The sequence below is a fragment of the Pituophis catenifer genome, unplaced genomic scaffold, assembly GCF_029215685.1.
Source record: "Pituophis catenifer annectens isolate HBS135680 unplaced genomic scaffold, rPitCat1.0.hap2 SCAF_16, whole genome shotgun sequence".
Classification (NCBI taxonomy): Eukaryota; Metazoa; Chordata; class Lepidosauria; order Squamata; family Colubridae; genus Pituophis; species Pituophis catenifer.
Genome location: NW_027256896.1, coordinates 12,507,437 through 12,526,119, shown reverse-complemented (window position 1 = coordinate 12,526,119; position 18,683 = coordinate 12,507,437). Strand labels below are relative to the sequence as shown.

General features: G+C 44.5%; 2 protein-coding genes across 2 annotated transcripts in view; one reads left to right on the top strand and one right to left on the bottom strand.

The window, feature by feature from the left end:
- IFT140 (intraflagellar transport 140) overlaps positions 1–18,683 on the top strand; it is a 91,036-nt gene that overhangs the window by 20,408 nt on the left and 51,945 nt on the right. Inside the window, exons 13-17 of the mRNA XM_070955238.1 lie at positions 524–641; positions 2,508–2,638; positions 7,509–7,659; positions 8,345–8,476; positions 11,346–11,542. Of these exons, the coding sequence (XP_070811339.1) occupies positions 524–641; positions 2,508–2,638; positions 7,509–7,659; positions 8,345–8,476; positions 11,346–11,542 (729 nt within the window). The remainder of the gene's footprint in view (positions 1–523; positions 642–2,507; positions 2,639–7,508; positions 7,660–8,344; positions 8,477–11,345; positions 11,543–18,683) is intronic.
- The window catches only part of TMEM204 (transmembrane protein 204), a 29,426-nt gene continuing 27,569 nt past the window's right edge, over positions 16,827–18,683 (bottom strand). Inside the window, exon 3 of the mRNA XM_070955245.1 lies at positions 16,827–17,679. Coding sequence (XP_070811346.1) covers positions 17,435–17,679 — 245 coding nt within the window. The 3' untranslated portion in view covers positions 16,827–17,434. The remainder of the gene's footprint in view (positions 17,680–18,683) is intronic.

Sequence of the window (18,683 nt, the reverse complement as noted above, 5' to 3'; positions counted from 1 at the left end):
CTCTGGAGTCTGACATCAGTGAGGCAGAAGAACAGCGTGAGCCTGTTTCCAGTGTGCGCATGTGCAGAGCTGCCAGAAGACAGGAACAATCAAGAAAACAGGGTCGACTTGGGAGTAAGGCTTGGAGATGATTGGCCCCTCCCATAAGACATAAAAGAGAAGCGGACGGGATGTGAGCTTTTGCAGGAAGTAATTAGTTCATCTGGTCGGTAAAAGCTGTGGAAAAGTTTTGTTTGACTCTGTGCTACATTTGGCCTTGACCTGCGTGTGGCAATTAGTTCTCTGGCAGCATTCCAAGGGAGATAAGGTGGGTGTTTGTAGACACTCCCCTGAAAGACTGGGAAGCCTTTTGGACTGGGAATGACAATAATTCAGTCATATGAATTAAAAAGGTTTGCCAGGGCGTAAGTTTGTGCTATATACTTTCTAAGGAAGCCTAGGTCAGAACAGATGATCAGTTTTGCAGGGAAAAGAAAACCCAGGACAGTTCATGTGACCTGTTCAGTCTCTCATTTTCCCACAGAGAAGCGAAAGTACATTGCAATAGCAAGGCCTTGGCAGATCTCATGCCTGGCACTCTCGGGATTGCATCCGTGAAGTGCAACACAAGCGGCAACAGAGTCAGCATTCTCCTGAGCAAGGTGAGTCTGAACAACCTCACTGTCAGGCCTGGAATCCATCTTGGGCCTTGGAGATTCAGGCCTGCCACATTTACTACTTTGAGAAATTGGGAGGGGGGATTTTAAGGAGCTAGGAAATATGTAGTCAAAATAACATTCCTTTCTTTGAGAGTCAAGGCCACTCTTCTCTGCACCTGGAGGAATGTGACTGGGAGGCATCTCCAGTTGGGACGATGCAGTGATTGGACAACATGATGGACATGTGGGTGCTAGGGCAGGGGCTTGGACTTTCTTTTAGGTGGAGAAAACCCGGAAGCTTACAGATTCGGGTTTTCCCAGATGTGCCAATATGACTTCTCTAATAAAATGGAACTTTGAGGAAACTCGTGCCTCAGAGTTTTCTTTCGTTGGGGGTGTTACTTGGAACCGTGACCCCCACTTTTCACCTGAAGACCCAAAGGGAACGTGTTTAATATCACTCGATAATGCCTTGGTAAGACCGCACTTGGCATAGTGCATCCATTTTTGGTCACCACGATATACAGGTAGATTCACTTAGCAACCATGCTACTCACTTACCAAACGCAATGATTCATTTAACAACTGTGGCAAGAAAAGTTGTAGAATGCGGCAAACTCACTTAACAAATGTTTCACTTAGCAATATTAATTTTAGACTCCGTTGTGTTCGTAACTGGAGGACTACCTGTAAAAAAGATGTTGAGACTCTAGAAAGAGTGCAGAGAAGAGCAACAAAGATGATCAGGGGACTGGAGGCTGAAACATATGAAGAACGGTTGCTGGAATTGGGTTTGTCTAGTTTAATAAAAAAAAGGACTAGGGGTGACATGGTAGCAATGTTTCAATATCTCAGGGGTTGCCACAAAGAAGAGGGAGTCAAGCTATTCTCCAAAGCACCTGAAGACAGAGCAAGAAGCAATGGGTGGAAACTAACCAAGGAGAGAAGCAACCTACAGTAGAACTAAGGAGAAATTTTTCTGAGGCTGAGAACAATTAACCAGTGGAACAATGTGCCTCCTGAAGTTGTGAATGCTCCAACACTGGGAGGTTTTTAAGAAGAGATTGGACAAGCACTTGTCTGAAATGGTACAGAGTTTCCTACCTGAGCTAAATTGAACTAGAAAACCTCCAAGGTCCCTTCCGATTCTGATAGTCTGTTATTCTGGAAGATAAAAACCACAAGGCCAAGTTAGGTTTAAGTCAGTCTTTCCCAACCTCAGCCATTAGAAGATGGGTAGACTTGAATTATCGGAATTCCCCAGCCGGCCAGGGAATTCTGGGAATTCAAGTCCACTCATCTTGAAGCAGCCAAGATTGAAAAACACTGGTTTAAGTGAAGAGTTGGTATTACATAGCCGAGTCCTGTGCTCGCATTATCCACCCCCACCCCCACCCCAATTCTTTATCTGCATTCAAGGAACTAGCAAGCCAGATACAGCCCAATGTATCGTTCAAGCAGATTTGACTTTTCCCATTAAAAAAAAAAATCTGGACAGATTTTTTAAAGATTTGGGGGAACCTAATTTGAGACTTTTGAAGGGGAGGCTCTTCCTTTAAGGCAGAGGTCTTCAAACTTGGTAGCTTTAAGACTTGTGGACTTCAGCTCCCAGAACTCTCCAGCCAGCATAGCTGGCTGGAGAATTCTGGGAGTTGAAGTCCACAAGTCTCAAAGCTGCCAAGTTTGAAGACCTCTGCTTTAAGGTATTTGTGAGTTGCTGGAATTCAAGAAATGACCGTCTCCACGTTAATAATATTGTGGAAAGTATCTGGGAATATTATCGATTTTCTCTGTTTAGTACTTTCTGGTTTTCCTGGCTATCATTCCTACAGTGAGTCAATCATCTCTCTTTTTTTTTAATTGTTATAGGCTGATGGCAGTTTCGATCCTAGGATTTGTTTCTACGACATTGAAATGGACACGGTCACCCTGTTTGACTTTGAGTCAGGACGACAGAGAGATGCTAAGGAAATGCTCTCCTTGGGACAGGAGACTGAAGGGTGAGGTTTTACCTTTTTGAGTTAGATATTGTGGAATATAGATGAGTTTTTTTAAAAAAACAACATGTCCAGCGATGGGCTGCTAGGGGTTCGGGAAAACCTCTAGCTAAAATTCTGTGCAGTTTGGAGAACCCCCAAATCCCACTCCTGGCTGGCCCTGCCCCGCCCACCCTACTTCTCCCCTCCCAGGAGTCCTCACATGACCCGTTTTGGATGCAGGTAAATGTAGGGTGTGCGCGGAGGCTTGGGGAGGGTGAAAAACAGGCCTACCAGAAATTCGGGAAGGGCCTCCAGAGGGCCTTCAGAGCAGTGGTGAATTCTAAACCGGTTTACTACCAGTTCGCTGGCTGCGTATGCGTGCTGTGTGCCAAACACGCACTGCATATGTGCAGTGCACACCACACACCAAGTGCGAGGTGCGCGCGCAGTGCACGCCAAAAGGAGGCATGGGGTAAGTAGAACAGTGCGTGCGGGGGAGGGTGATCAGCTGTGGCGTGCAACCTTGTGGCTCAAGGTTGACTCAGCCTTCCATCCTTTCTAAGATAGGTAAAGGTAGGTAGGTAGCATGTTCCCATCTCCCTGCTCTTGACTGTGGAGCTGCTCTTCCACTTGTTGCCATGCTAGAAGCAGGAAGAAAAGAAGATACAGAACATACAACCTAAGAGCCTATAGTACAGTGGACTAAAGCACTGTTATTAACATCTGCTGCTTGCAATTACTGCAAGTTCAAATCTCACCAGGCTCAAGGTTGACTCAGCCTTCCATCCTTTCTAAGGTAGGTAAATTGAGGACCCGGATTATGGGGGCAATAAGCTGACTTTGTATAAATATACAAAAGTATGAAGGCTATTGCTTAACGCATTGTAAGCCGAACTGAGTCTCCGGAGAAGGGCGGCATATAAATCAAATTATTTAAAAAAAAATAATTGTTTTTTTTTACTTTTAAAAGCATTTTTTTTACAACCTATTCGGGGACATGCGGAAGGGGATTCAGGAGGCCAAAAACAGGGTCATATTCGGTCTATAAGACACACAGACATTTCTACCCACTTTTTTTTTTTTTTTGTGGGGTGGAGAAGTGCTTCTCATAGTCCGAAAAATACGGTATGTAGTTTCTTAATGGAAAACAAAAGATCCAGCAGGGGTCACTGTGAAATTAAAAGGTTTATCTTCACGCTCAAAGAAAGCATGAACATCTTGCAATGGTTTTTTATGGAATATGTGCCTGGTTAGTAGAATATTTTCCTGCTGTGTTGTGGGTGCATGCCAGACGTAAACCCACAGGAACCTTTATGTCACATGGGTTATTTTGTTATTATTCCTTTATGATCTCAGAAGGGGTCTTCTTTTATTGGCTTGTTCTTTGGCGGTGGTGGGGAGAGGAAAGTCTCTCTTTTTTTTCTCTTCTAGTGGAAAATGAATTTTGGGAATGGTTCTCTTGTTTACTTCGACGTCGTTGGCTTTGAAACATTTGCACCATTGTTCTGATCTTTGCAAGCCACCCTTTGAGTGCACACAATGGGACAAGGCAGCAGGAGGCCAGCTGGTTGTTGCAGGACCATGGAAAGCTCCACCTTTCTGGTTGAACAGGGACAGAGCCCTTTTATGCCTCCAGGGCCAAATGTCTTCTCTCAGACTCCTCCCCTTCCTTAAAGGGACAGGGCTCTTTTTGAAGCCTAGCCCGAGGCATGTTGATCGGTTATATTTATTTATTTACTAGTAGTAGCTGGATACCCGTGCTTCGCTACGAAACTATGTGATCGGGCTTGATAACTTGGCAGTTAAAGCTTGAAACTTAATGAGTAGTTGCGATTGGGCTTGATACATTGACACTTAAAGCTTGAAAATTTATGTAGGATGTGTAACTCCTTAGCATCAGAGTGTGTTAATATAAGGCAACTGGCAGTTGGAACAGAGTCCTTTTCAGGTGGGGAGGGGGAGTAGAATGTCTAACTCCTTAGCATCAGAGCGTGTTAATATAAGGCAACTGGCAGTTGGAACAGAGTCCTTTTCTGGTGGGGAGGGGGAGTAGAACGTCTAACTCCTTAGCATCAGAGCATGTTAATAATAATATAAGAAATACTAATGGTCTAATGGGTCATTTCGAAAAATCTTTTCTTAGCGAGCACCTAGAGGCCAAGAGGAACATATGTGCCAAATTTCAAGTTTGCAGTCTTTACGGTTCTGGAGATTTCATGATGATGCATGAGTGGTATTTCGCTTTTATATATAGATAGATCTCCCTGCGTTATTTTAATAAACGACTCAAGGCAGCTAACATACCCAGTGCTTCTCCCACCAATAAATGAGAGAATGTTTGTAGCTCAGGGTTGAAATGAGAGATCCTCGGTGCTCTATTGAGTTTGATTGTTTTCCTGCAGACGTTTCTATCACCCAAACTAGGTAACTGAGGACATGATGTTAGGAAATGAGTACCTTTCCTACCTTGTTGGGTTGGCAATATATAAACCATCGATGTAGCTTTAAGACTGCTGTATTGCATCATACTGTGTCCTGATTGGTTAGCTCTGTAGCCAATGTCCTTAAGAGGGAGCTAGAAACATGGTTCGTTTCTCTTTGCTGTTCTTGCTCTCTGATATCTCTGTATGCTACTGTTTGCAAATCCAGAAGAACTGTTTATTGGGAATGACTACGACGACTGGTAAGAAGACTTTGCTATTGGATTATCCCTGGACTGTCGTTTTGCTATCTCCTGCTTTATATGTGTATGACCTGGACTGTTTATTGGACTGTGCCTTACTATTTCCTGAAAGTAAACACAGCTCAGTGTATCTGTGTGTTGGCTGTGTTTATTCGTAACTACTCTCAATCGCTTTCATGTGCACACCCTTGCTACTCAAGGGTTACTTTGCGAATTCCTTAACACATGACCTCGTTTGGGTAATGAAACATCTGCAAGGAAACAACCAAATTCAGAGAGCACTTCACTTCTCCTCCTCTGCCTTTCCCCACCCACGACAATCTGCAAGGTGAGTTGAGTGACTGGTCCCAAAGTCACCCAGCTGACTTTCACGCCCGGGATGGGATTAGAATGAATCACTGCAGTTGTTAAGTTAATAACAAGGTTTGTCAAGGAAACCTGGCTTCTCCATTGACTTCGCTTGTCAGAAGGTTGCAAAAAGGGATCCCATGACTCTGGGACATTGCAACGGCCGTAAATATTAACAGAATAACAGAATGACCCTTTTTTGTGGTCAATCCATATTGACCCTTCAAGTTTTGCATTGGAACCAAGATTTTATAAAGCCAACACATTGGCATAAAAATATGTAATGAATAGAATAACAGAGTTGGAAGGGACCTTGGAGGTCTTCTAGTCCAACCCCCTGCTCAGACAGGAAACCCTATACCAAAATGGTATAGGGTTTGCTGTCTGAACAGGTGGCTGGACTAGAAGACCTCCAAGGTCCCTTCCAACTCTGTTATTCTATTCATTTTTATGACAGTTGCAGTGTCCCAGAGTCAATTGCCAAGCATCTGAATTTTGATCACATGACCATGGAGAAGCTACAGCAGTCATAAGTATAAAAAATGGTCATAAGTCACTTTTTCCAGTGCCATTGTAATTTTGAACAGTCACTAAATGTACTGTTGTAAGTCAAGGACTACCTTAAATATGACCCAGCCGTGTGCAGCAGCTGCCAAAAGAGCCAACACAGTTCTAGGCTGCATAAACAGAGGGACAGTATCAAGATCACGTGAAGTCTTAATACCACTTTATAAGGCCTTGGTAAGGCCAGACTTGGAATGCTGCATCCAGTTTTGGTCGCCATGATGTACAAAAAGATATTGAGACTCTAGAAAGAGTGCAGAGAAGAGCAACCAAGAGGATTAGGGGACTGGAGGCTAAAACATATGAAGAACGGTTGCAGGAACTGGGTATGTCTAGTTTGATGAAAAGAAGGACTAGGGGAGACATGATAGCAGAGTTCCAATATCTCAGGGGCTGCCCCAAAGAAGAGGGAGTCAAGCTATTCTCCAAAGCACCTGAGGGCAGGACAAGAAGCAATGGGTGGAAACTAATCAAGGAGAGAAGCAACTTAGAACTAAGAAGAAATTTCCTGACAGTGAGAACAATTAATCAGTTGAACAACTTGCCTGCAAAAGTTGTGAATGCTCCAATACTGGAAGTTTTTAAGAAAAGGTTGGATATGCTATACAAATGGAAAGGAAGTTTTAGGAAATTAAAGTCTTCAATTCTTCCAAAAATCTCTTTGATAAGGTACTGGCGCAGATTCATCCAATCTTCCAAGTGCAAAGTCCACAAATGGTTGCCAAGTGTTCCAAAAAACATTCTCTTTGTATATACCACTTCTAATTTTAATATCACAAGTCAATTTATCATTTAATGCAAATTTCTATGTTTCATTATACCATTCTTCTAATTTTAAGTCAATATTTAATTTCCAATATCTAGCAATTATAATTCTTCCCATTATAACCAAAATCCTCACCAATTCTCTTTCTCCAGTTGTTAATGTTTTTTCATTCAATATTAATAATAATATGGTTTCCAATTTCAATTTGACCCTCTTCTTAATCATTTCAAATATTTCATTTTCTATCCTAGACCAAAAAAGTTCAACCCCATTACATTTACACCACATATGAGCATATGTCCCAAGTTCCACTTTACATCTCCAACACATTTTATCCACTTTATTATCCATTTGAAAAAGTCTTATTGGGGTCAGATACCACTTCCATATAACTTTATAATTATGTTCTTCTAACTCTGTTATTATATTATATCTTGTCCACCTGCATTTGTATACTTAGATTTATTTACATATGTTCTGCTAAAGATTACTAGTTAGATTCACCCATCTTGATTGTGTTGTCTGCCTAGGAAAACCACCTCTGTATATCCAGTACTGCGTAACCGAATCCCTACAAGTCACTTCTGGGATCAGAACGAGCCAAGGCTGTTCGTATGTGAAGCAGTTCTGGACCCTAATCAACAGTCATTGGATAAGAAGCAAGAAGCATCAGAAAATTTGGTACATTTGACTTTGATCTTCCTTTGAGATTTTGATTGTTGAGTTGGTATTTGGACGCTATATTTGGCTGGTCTTCGGTGAGAGTCTTCAATCCGTTATTGTAGAATGAGTGATATTCAAGATCGTTCAGGTCATTCTTCATTGGGAAAAGAAAAAGTTAACGTCCACAAAATCCTGTAGCAGCAATCATTTAAAATTACATTGTGGGGAGTATAATATGACATAGGAACTTTTTATCGGTCACATATTATACATTGGCCTGAATTCCTTCTGTTATTCTTGAACGTATTTTCAGGCTCTGCCAAAGGAATAATTCCTCATTTAGGTGACATCATCTGCCTGTGAATAATGCTTCCGTTGTAACTTTGAATGGTCGCTAAAGGAATGGTTGTAAGTCGAGGACTGTCTGTGGATGGAATTCAGATTTAATTTTTCCAAGAGTTTCTCCGTTGAATTTGCAAAGCATGCGATTCCTAAATGGCAAAGCTGCCCAGTTTTGCATTGCAGAACGTTGCACATTATGGTCTCCCAAAGGAGAGGAAGCTCTTAGCTCAGCCATTTGTAGCAGGGGTGCCTTCAGTTTCTTAATTGACAACCTCTGCCAACTGAAAAGGGAAAATAAAAACAAACCTACCGAAGGATATTGCGCCACGAAGCCCAAATCATGCTCCATTTCCCCTTCCAGGTGGACGTGCTGGTAGTATCTTTCTTCAGCACCGAAGAGCATGGTCTCCTGCTCCAAGACAGTTTTCAACTGCCATCAACTTACCAGTCTCTTCTGGGCATGGAGGTGCCACACTATTACTTTGCCAAAAAGGTGAGTTGCTCTTCCTAAAAGGAGAAAGATTCTCCCTAGGAGAAATTCCTCCTAGGGCAGTGTTGGCGAACCTATAGCATGTATGCCAGAGGTGGCACTCAAAGCCCTCTCTTATGGGCATGTGCGCTGTCGCCCCAGCCCAGCTCCATCATGTTTCTCCCTCAGGGGGGAGAGAGAGAGGGAGGGAGGGAAAGAGAGAGAGAGGGAGGGGAAGAGGGAGGGGAAGAGAGAGGGAAAGAGAGAGAGGGAGGGAGGGGAAGAGGGGGGAGGGAAAGAGAAAGAGAGAGGGAGGGAGGGAAAGAGAGAAAGAGGGGGAAGAGAGGGAGGGAGGCAAGGAAAGAAAGGGAGGGAAGGAAAGAGAGGGAGGGAAAGAGAGAGAGAAAGGGGGGAGAGAGGGAGGGAGGGAAAGAGAGAAAGTGAGAGGAGAGAGGGAGGGAGGGAAAGAGGGGGAAGAGAGAGAGGGAGGGAAAGAGAGAGAGAAAGGGGGGAGAGAGAGAGGGGGGGGAGGGGAAGAGAGAGGGAGAGAGAGAGGGAGAGAGGGAAAGAGAAAGGGAGAAGAGAGAGAGGGAGGGAGGGGAAGAGAGAAAGAGAGAGGGAGGGAGGGAAAGAGAAAGAGGGGGGAGAGAGAGGGAGGGAGGGATAGAGAGAGAAAGTGAGAGGAGAGAGGGAGGGAGGGAAAGAGAAAGGGGGAAGAGAGAGAGGGAGGGAAAGAGAAGGGGGAGAGAGAGGGAGGGAAAGAGAGAGAGGGAGGGGAAGAGAGAGGGAGAGAGAGGGAGAGAGGGAAAGAGAAAGAGGGAGAAGAGAGAGGGAGGGAGGGGAAGAGATAAAGAGAGAGGGAGGGAGGGAAAGAGAGAAAGAGGGGGAAGAGAGGGAGGGAGGCAAGGAAAGAAAGGGAGGGAGGGAAAGAGAGAGAGAGAGGGAGGGCTTTAAACAACAACCAAACCCCCCCCCAAAAAAACAGTGTAATTCTGTTTTACCCCGTTGTAAAAACAGAGTTTAGTTTGTGAATTTCACTCTTGTGTTCTGTTGCTGTTTCTTTTCTTTTTTTTTTTCCAATATACATTTTTAACGTATATTTTTTTGCTGTTCCTCTCATTCTGTTCCTTTCTCTCTCTCTCTTTTTTTTTTATTTCTGCTAACCCATAGTTGTTGTTTTGGAGAAACTCTGTCTATAAACCTTATGTAAGTCATTTGTAATGCTATTTTTCTCTTTATTCATTAGTTTTGTTACGTTAGGTTTTCCCCACTTTCATTGTCTACGTTTATCCTTTGCGGTTTTCTAAAAAAAATAAATAAATAAAACTTGTGTCATTGTCTGGGAAAAATGTTCTCCCCAATCTTCATTTCGTTTTTAGTGAAAGCGGAGGGACAATGCCGGGTTTTAGGGAAATGCTTTATGAGTTGAAGACACTGTTCTAAGTGCTTAAAGAGAAGGGTGGGGATTGGGTGGGCCTCGCCTAGAATAATGCCCCAGACAGCATGATACTTGGAAGAAAGAGCAGGCTCCAGTGAATTGAATAAACTATTAAGTCATCCACGGTATTATTTTATTACGTGATAAGGATGAGCTAATGGTACTCAGAAGTGCGGTAAGATAACGTGTGGGGCTATGGCTTAACCAGTTTATAATCATCATTAAGACTAAAGGAAGCAAATTAGATATCAACAGCATCGTTGCATTCTTGTGACATCATGCTGGTGTGTGTGTGTGTGTGTGTGTGTGATTCTTAGCATCCGTGTGGACTCCTGGCGACTGACTACCTAGACATATCCCTGCAGTTTTCTTGGCAAGATTTCAGAAGTGGTTTGTCATTTGCCTGCTTCCTAGGGCTGAGAGGGAAGGGCTGGCTCAAGATCACCCAGCTGGCTTTGTGCCTAAGGCAGGACTAGAACTCACAATCTCCCAGTTTGTAGCCAGGTGCCTTTACTAAGAACCAAATTGGCTCTCACTGATACTGGCTGTGATACTTCCATGTGAACATCTCAGATCCTTCCTTCCAACATTCTCTCTCTCTGTCTCTCTCTCTCCCTCCCTCCACCCTTCTCTCTCTGTCTCTCCCCGTCTCTCTCTCCCTCTGTCTCCCTCCCCCTCCCTCTCTGTCTCTCCCTCCCACCATCCCCTCTCTCTCTGTCTCTCTCCCTCTCTCCCTCTCTCCCTCCCTCCCTCTCCCTCTCTGTGTCTCTCTGTCTCTCCCCCTCTGTTTCTCCCTCTCTCTGTGTCTCTCCCTCGCTCTCTCTGTCTCTCCCTTCCTCTCCCTCTCTCTGTTTCTCTCTCCCTCCCTCTCCCTCTCTCCCCCTCTCTCCCTCTCCCACTCTCTGTCTCTCCCACCCTCCCTCTCTGTCTCTCCCTCTCTCTCCCTCTCTGTCTCTCTCTCCCTCTGTCTCCCTGTCTCTTTCCCACTGTCTCTCCCTCTCTCTCTGTCTCTCCCCGTCTCTCTCTCCCTCTGTCTCCCTCTGTCTCCCTCCCTCCCTCTGTGTCTCTCCCTCCCACCATCCCCTCTCTCTGTCTCTCTCCCTCCCTCCCTCTCCCTCTCTGTGTCTCTCTGTCTCTCCCCCTCTGTTTCTCCCTCTCTCTCTGTCTCTCCCTTCCTCTCCCTCTCTCTGTTTCTCTCTCCCTCCCTCTCCCTCCCTCCCTCTCCCTCTCTTCCCCTCTCTCTCCCTCTCCCACTCTGTCTCTCCCACCCTCCCTCTCTCTGTCTCTCCCTCTGTCTCTCTCTCTCTCCCTCTCTCTCCCTCTGTCTCTTTCCCACTGTCTCTCCCTCTCTCTCTCTCCCTCCCTCCCTCTCTCTGTCTCTCTCTCTCACACACACACATACATACACACCACAAATATTTTGCTTGCCATGTGTAATTAGTACTTACTTTTCAGCCGGAAGCTGAGAAAAAGGATGAGGTAGAACCTGGCGGGGTCCCTCTGCATCAGATGGTGGCTAGAAGACCAATGAGAGATTTCATTGGGCTGGAAGAATGTGACAAGATGACCTGCGAAGCGATGCTCAACTTCAGCTTCTACCTGACCATTGGAGACATGGATGAGGCCTTCAAGTCCATCAAACTCATCAAAAGGTAGGGTGGTTTTGGGTTTCCCCTTATTTCTCTTTTTGTCTGGTGTGACGATCCCTTGATTACTGGAAAGAAGAGATCAGTTGATCTCAGATTGGTGGTGTTCATTGATCTACGAATGGTGGCGTCACTGGCGTTGCTATGAAAGCTGCATTTATTTTGCCTTCTATGTCCTTGTTTCTGTGGCTTTTCGTGTTTTGCTTATTCTGAAACCCGAAATTTATCTCATAGTTTTAGTTCCATTAGGTAAATTAGACGAGGCAATCAACTCCCCAGGAAATCTATCTACAGTATACTGAGAGATGATATAATAATAGAATTTGACAAGTCCATTTGTGCTTTCCCTCCCTTCTTTTCTATATACCAGTGAATCAAAGAGATGTTTGCCTGAGCTGCTTCGGAATATGTTTTGCAGATCTTAAAGAATGTTTTGGTCTTCTTTGCCTAGATCAGGAGTCAGCAACCTATGGCTCTGGAGCCGCATGCGGCTCTTTGGGCCCTCTGTTGTGGCTCCCTGTCAGGTGATCCCACCACTGGCTGGCCCTGCCCCTTGCCCTCTCCTCCCAGTCACTCCTTGCCTGTCTTGAGAAGATAAGGGCAACGGTGGGGGATGGAGAAGCGGCCAGGGCAGAGACAGAGAGATACAGAGAGAGAGGGGAGAGAGAGAGAGACATAGAGAGATACAGAGAGGGAGGGAGAGGGAGGGAGAGAGAGAGGGAGGGGAGAGATGTCAAAAGGCTTGTGTGGTTCCCTGTGTTTTTTAACAACTGGTTCCTTGGCTGGGTAGGCGTGGCTAGGCAGATCATGTGACCGGTGGAAGTGAGTGACATTGAGTTGGCCCCGCCCACCCAGGTTTTGTGGCTCCCGGTATTTTCTTTTCTGTGGGAAACGGGTCCAAATGGCTCTTTGAGTGTTTAAGGTTGCAGACCTCTGTCCTAGATCATGGGACTTGTCCATTTCTGTTATTCTCCACCCATCTCAAAGTTATCCTAGGATTGCAAATAGACCTGATTCAGGAGATTTGACTCATAAAAGCTAATTGTTCGGATACTTATTATATGAACAGCTACGTTGCCCAATAATATTCGGCCAAAGGTATCCGAATTTTTAAAATTACAAGCTGGGACAGAATAACAGAGATGGAAGGGACCTTGAAAGTCTTCTAGTCCAACTCCCTGCTCAAACAGGAAACCCTATACCCATGACGGCACGCGTGCCAGAGGTGGCAGAGGTGGCACGCAGCACCTTCTCTATGGACACACAAGCTGTCGCTCCACTTCAGCTCTGCCACTCATGCGCGCACGCCTCCGACCAGCCAGCTGGTCTTCAGGTCTCTGCCGATGTGGGGGGGGCCGTGCACACATGCGCGGGGAGTGGGGCATGTGTGTGTGGGCGCTCATGCATGCACTGGGGGTGCATGCGGAGGGCCGTGCATGCATGTGCAGAGGATGGGGCACATGCGCAGGGCCACTGCCCTATACCATTCTCGACAAATGTCTGTCTAGTCTCTTTTAAAAAACCTCCAGTGTTGGAGCACCCACAAATACTGGAGGCCATTCCACTGATTAATTATTCTCCCCATCAGAAAATTCCTCCTTAGTTCTAGGTTGCTTTTCTCCTTGATTAGTTTCCATCCATTGCTTCTTCTCCTGCCCTCAGGTACTTTGGAGAATAGGTTGATCCAAGCTATTGATTGATCATCAAACTACTTATAGGTTGAAAGTCATGTCCTTATGTACCGATTTTCATTTTCATTTCATTTTCAAAAAGCCATGTAACTAATTTTTAAGATAGCCTATTAATTCCCGCCCCCCTCTTGAGTTTCCCAGAGTAGGGGCTGGACAGGTCTTTCCGTGGCAGCCCCCAAAATATATAAATATAAAACCTCCTTTGCTCTTTCCCTTCTTTTTTTTTTTTTCCTTTAAAGGCAAATCTACCGTTTTAACTTTATTTCCATCTCTAAAACGAACACCGCGAATTCAACTCTTTAACAGTGGAATCACAGGCAGAACCATTTGTTTTTAATTTCGCATTATAATGATGGTTATTGCAATATTAGCAGAAATAATACATCTTCAATATTCTAGTATTTAAAATCTTTTGGTAAATGGCAGTTAGGTAGAGCACATTTTTACGCTATAGAATTTTCCTAGGAAGCAGGCAGGCAAGCTGAAGTGAAACCCGATTTTTGATTGAATGGGTCTGTTTAGTCCCAGCAAGGCAGCTTTCAAAATCTAAGAAAGACTCCAAGTCTGCTTTGAAGTGAGATGTAAACTCTGGAACATAACTGTACTCAGGGGTGGGCTTCAAAAATTTTAGCAAGGGGTTCTCTGTCCGGTTGCTGGGTGGGCGTGGCCATGGTAGGCATGGCCTAGTCGGCCTCCTGCACGAGGGGGGGGCATTTTTGCCCTCCCCGGGCTCTGGAGGCTTTTCTTGAGCCTCTGGGAGGATGAAAACGGTCTTCCCAGGCTCTGGAGGCCGGAAACGGGCCCGTTTCCAGCCTTCCCAAACTTCTGGTAGGCCTGTTTCCCGCCCTCCCAAGCCTCCACGCGTACCCTGCACTTACCTGCATCCAAAACAGGCTGCGTGGGGACTCCTGGGAGGGGCGGGGTGGGCGGAGCCAGCCAGGAGTGGGATTTGGGGGTTCTCCAAACTGCACAGAATCTTAGCTAGAGGTTCTCCCGAACCCCTGCGAACCCCCAGCAGCCCACCCTGACTGTTACTACAATGTGAATTTTCTCATCCCAATTTGCATATTTTATAGGACAGAACTTACTGGGAAGTAGACTATACATGTAGGTAAAGTAATTTATAACAACATTAAGGTGCCCAAAGGATTATATTGGTTGCCGTTTTACTAATTTCAATCATAATTGTCCACATCTATTATCTTCTAGGTATACTTTACAACACATAGTGCTAAAGACGTCAAAATACTTTGTAAATGTTGCACAATATTCTTATATTACTTTTTTCTCTAATAGCAGGTTTTTGGTCCTCTAAACAGTTGGGTAACCTAAGGAGGAAAAATGCTAGCCACGATTGTTTTAAAGAAATCAGTTGTTACATCCAGAATAGAAATAATTCCTCAAGAACCTCAAGTGGGCATATACAATTTAAACTTTCCCATTTGTTTCGCTTAGGTTAAGTTGTTTATTAAGGCTTCGGTACTGAGTGATATACCTGTTTCTGTCTTTTATTCGGCATCCTATTAAGTCATACTATGAAGCTCAAGAGCTAGCTTCATTATTCCTTTTCTGAAGAAAAAAAAAAGGATGGAAAGCGGAAAGCTAAAGCAAAGTTTTGAAGCGGTTATATTACAAACGTCTCTAAGAAAGAGACATTAAATATTTTAGGTCAACAGCCTCATCATCCAACCTGTTTTTTCCCCCTCCGTCATTACCTCTATAGTATCCTTCGTCACTGGTTAAATATTTTGCTAAACGTTCTATCAAACGTTATACCTAATATATTTGTGTGTATCAGGGATCTATTCATCTGACAGCCATTTCTGATGGATTTTTTTTCCACCCCCCATTCGATCAATAAGGAATAAATTCTTGCCTCCCATAAATTTAGTAAGCTGGTCTTCCCACCTTCCCATTGAAGCATTTTCTGAAGCGGCCCTGGTTTGATTTTAGATTTCAGCACAGGTAGTCCTCGACTTACGACAGTTTGTTTAGTGACTGTTCAAAGTTACAACGGCACTGCAAAATGTGACTTGCGACCATTTTTCACACTTACGACTTTTGCAGCATTTCCCCATGATCGTGTGATCAAAATTCAGATGCTTCACAACTGGCTCCTATTTATGACGGTTGTTGTGCCCCAAGGTCACATGATTCCCTTTTGCGACCTTCTGACAAAGCTGGATTCACTTAACAACCGGGTTACTAATTTATCAACTACAGTGATTCGCTTAACAACTATGGCAAGAAAGGTCATTGAATGGGGCAAAACTCACTCGACACATGTATCGCTTAAGAACAGAAATGTCGGGCTCAATTGTGGTCGTAAATCAAGGACTACCTGTATCTCTGTTTTGTGCCTAAGCAGGGGGTTGGACTAGAAGACCTCCAAGGTCCCTTCCAACTCTGTTATTCTATTCTATTCTATTTTGGCTTCAGCACTCGGGCCAAAAAAAAAAAAATGCTACAATTTAGCACCAAATCTGAAAAAATGCCCAGCCATCAATTTTTGATTTAAATCATTGCTAATGATGGAAAGATGATGGAAAGAGAAAAGCCGACTCTTCCTGATGTGGGTAATGCAGATATGAGGAAGGATGGCAGCTTTAGAATGAACCTCTTTATCAAGAGTTAAGCGGCATGGAAATGTTTCTACAAAATTGGCTTTAAAGACTAATAAGCCTGAAATCTTAAATATTTCATGCCCTGTTAAAAGAAATTTCTGCCAAGCTTTCCCAAACAGTACAATTATCTCTGGTTGTCTTTAATTTTGGAACACTTCCATCAAAGCGAGAATAATTGTTCTGGCCAGATTCTATGCCTCTCAAATTTTGCATATATATCAGTGGTGAAATTCAAATTTTTTTACTATCGGTTCTGTGGGCGTGGCTTGATGAGCATGGCAGGGGAAGGATACTGCAAAATCCCCACTCCTGGGGGAAGGATATTGCAAAATCTCCATTCCCACCTGACTCCTGGGGGAAGGATATTGCAAAATCTCCATTCCCACCCGACTCCTGGGGGAAGGATATTGCAAAATCTCCATTCCCACCCCACTCCTGGGGAAGGATATAGCAAAATCTCCATTCCCTCCCCACTGCAGGGGAAGGATACCGCAAAATCCCCATTCCCACCCCACTCTGGGACCAGCCAGAGGTGGTATTTGCCAATATTATATATTTTTTAAAAAAACTTCCAATTGTACCAAATGGACAAAAAGAGAGAACAGCTGTCGCTTCTTCTTTCAGACCGCTCTTACGGCTGGTTCCAACGAAGGAACATTTCTGTAACTGAGCCCTCAAATCTGTTGGTTGCTTTCACACGGAAACAACTTAAACATTGAAAGAAGGGGGTTGCATTTTCCCGTTGCCAGATTCTCACAAAATCCATCAGAGTATAGCTCCACACTCTTCTTTTTTTTTTTTTTGGCTAAAAATCCATCAAGATGGTTGAGCTGTTAATATCTTACGCTGTACATTGGGATCAAGAAAAGCATTGCATAATGTAGCGAGTTAGACCAGAGGTCTTCAAACTTGGCAGCTTTAAGACTTGTGGACTTCAACTCCCAGAATTCTCCAGCCATAGCTATGGCTGGAGAATTCTGGGAGTTGAAGTCCACAAGTCTTAAAGCTGCCAAGTTTGAAGACCTCTGAGTTAGACAGACAGACAGATACAGACAAACATGGCCCATCTAAGTAATACAGCTAGTCCTCAACTTACAACAGTTCTTTTTGTGACCATTCAAAGTGAAAAACATGTGGCTTAGGGCCGTTTTTTCACCCTTACGACCTTTGCAGTGTCCCCCCATGACCCCGCGATCAAAATTCAGGGGCTCGGCAACTGCTTCGTATTTATGACCGTCGCTTTGTTCCAAGATCACGGGAACCCCTTTCGCGACAAGCAAAAGTCGACGAGGGAAGCCAGATTCACTTCATAACCAAGTTACCCACTTTAAACAAATGTCGTAAAATGGGCCACAGCTCACTTAGCATGTGTCTCTCTTAACCACGGAAACTTGGGGCTCAGTTTTGGTCGTAAGTTGAGGACTCCCCGTAATGACGGGCTTCTCTTAAGCAAAGAGTGAAATTTGTGGTTTTAAATTACATCGCCTAAGTATAAGGAAGCAGTCAGTTTTTGGTGGGGTTTTCTTTGGTTTTTAAAAAATCTGCCTGTGTGGTTGTATCTCCCTCATTCCGTCTCCGTATTCTCAGCACGGGGACTCCACGTAGTCATTCTCCAGCCCTCGCCGGAAGCGAGCGGTCAGCGTGCGGCTGATCACGATGACTCTGGGGGCCATGCAGTCCTCCCGCCGATGAAGGATGTTCCATATAAGGATGGCTGCAGCCAATGTGGCTAAGAGACATGCCCCAATGTTCAGGTAGCAAGACCAGGACAGGCTGGTGTAGGGTCCAATACGGTAGAAAGTCACCAGGCCGATGACCAGAACAAAACCTGAAAGAAAACGAAATCGGAATCTCACGTTAAAACATATTCCCGGGATGTCAAAATCCAGGAGGGACCAATCTTTTGCAGGAAGGACAACGTTGTGACTTGAGGGACAGGATTAAGACATACAGGCCCAGACACATGCATGGATAGACATTCATTCTGTCAAAGATTCCCCAAAAAGCTAACCAAAAGAATTTGCTTCTTTTCTTCCAAAGTGCAGATCAAAATGATTATTTAAATTACTCCAGTGGTGAAATCCAAATTTTTTTTACTACTGGTTCTGTGGGCGTGGCTTGGTGGGCATGGCATGGGAAGGATACTGCAAAATCTCCATTCCCTCCCCACTCTGGGGCCAGCCAGAGGTGGTATTTGCCGGTTCTCCGAACTACTCAAAATTTCTGCTACCGGTTCTCCAGAACCAGTCAGAACCTGCTGGATTTCACCCCTGAATTACTCCATTCTAAATGATGTTACCTCTAAGCCAGGCATGTCCAGTCCTCAGCCCTGAACAGCTAGTAATGCAGCCCCACAAGATATGACCAAAAATGTAAAAATAAAGGAAGTGTGTTATTTATATACATTTATATACTATATACTGTAGCAATAGCACTTAGACTTATATACCGCTTCGTACTGCTTTACAGCCCTCTCCAAGCGGTTTACAGAGTCAGCCTATTGCCTCCCAACAGTCTGGGTCCTCGTTTTACCGACCTCAGAAGGCTGGAAGGCTGAGTCAACCTTGAGCTGGTCAGGATCGAACACTGAATCTGGCATAATAGAGGATGCCCTTCATAGAGTCGTAGTGAGCAAAAATTTGTGGGTGCCATTCTGTCGACAACGTGGGCAGATTTCTGCAAATTAGGCTATCCGACTTCGTATCTGCACATGTCTGTATTTCGGGTTTTTTTGTAAGATTTCTTAGCCACTCCGGGAATGTGCATTGCATGTTGCACATGATTTGAACCCTGTCACTGTAACAGACGGTTTCTCAACAAAGGATCGGATTG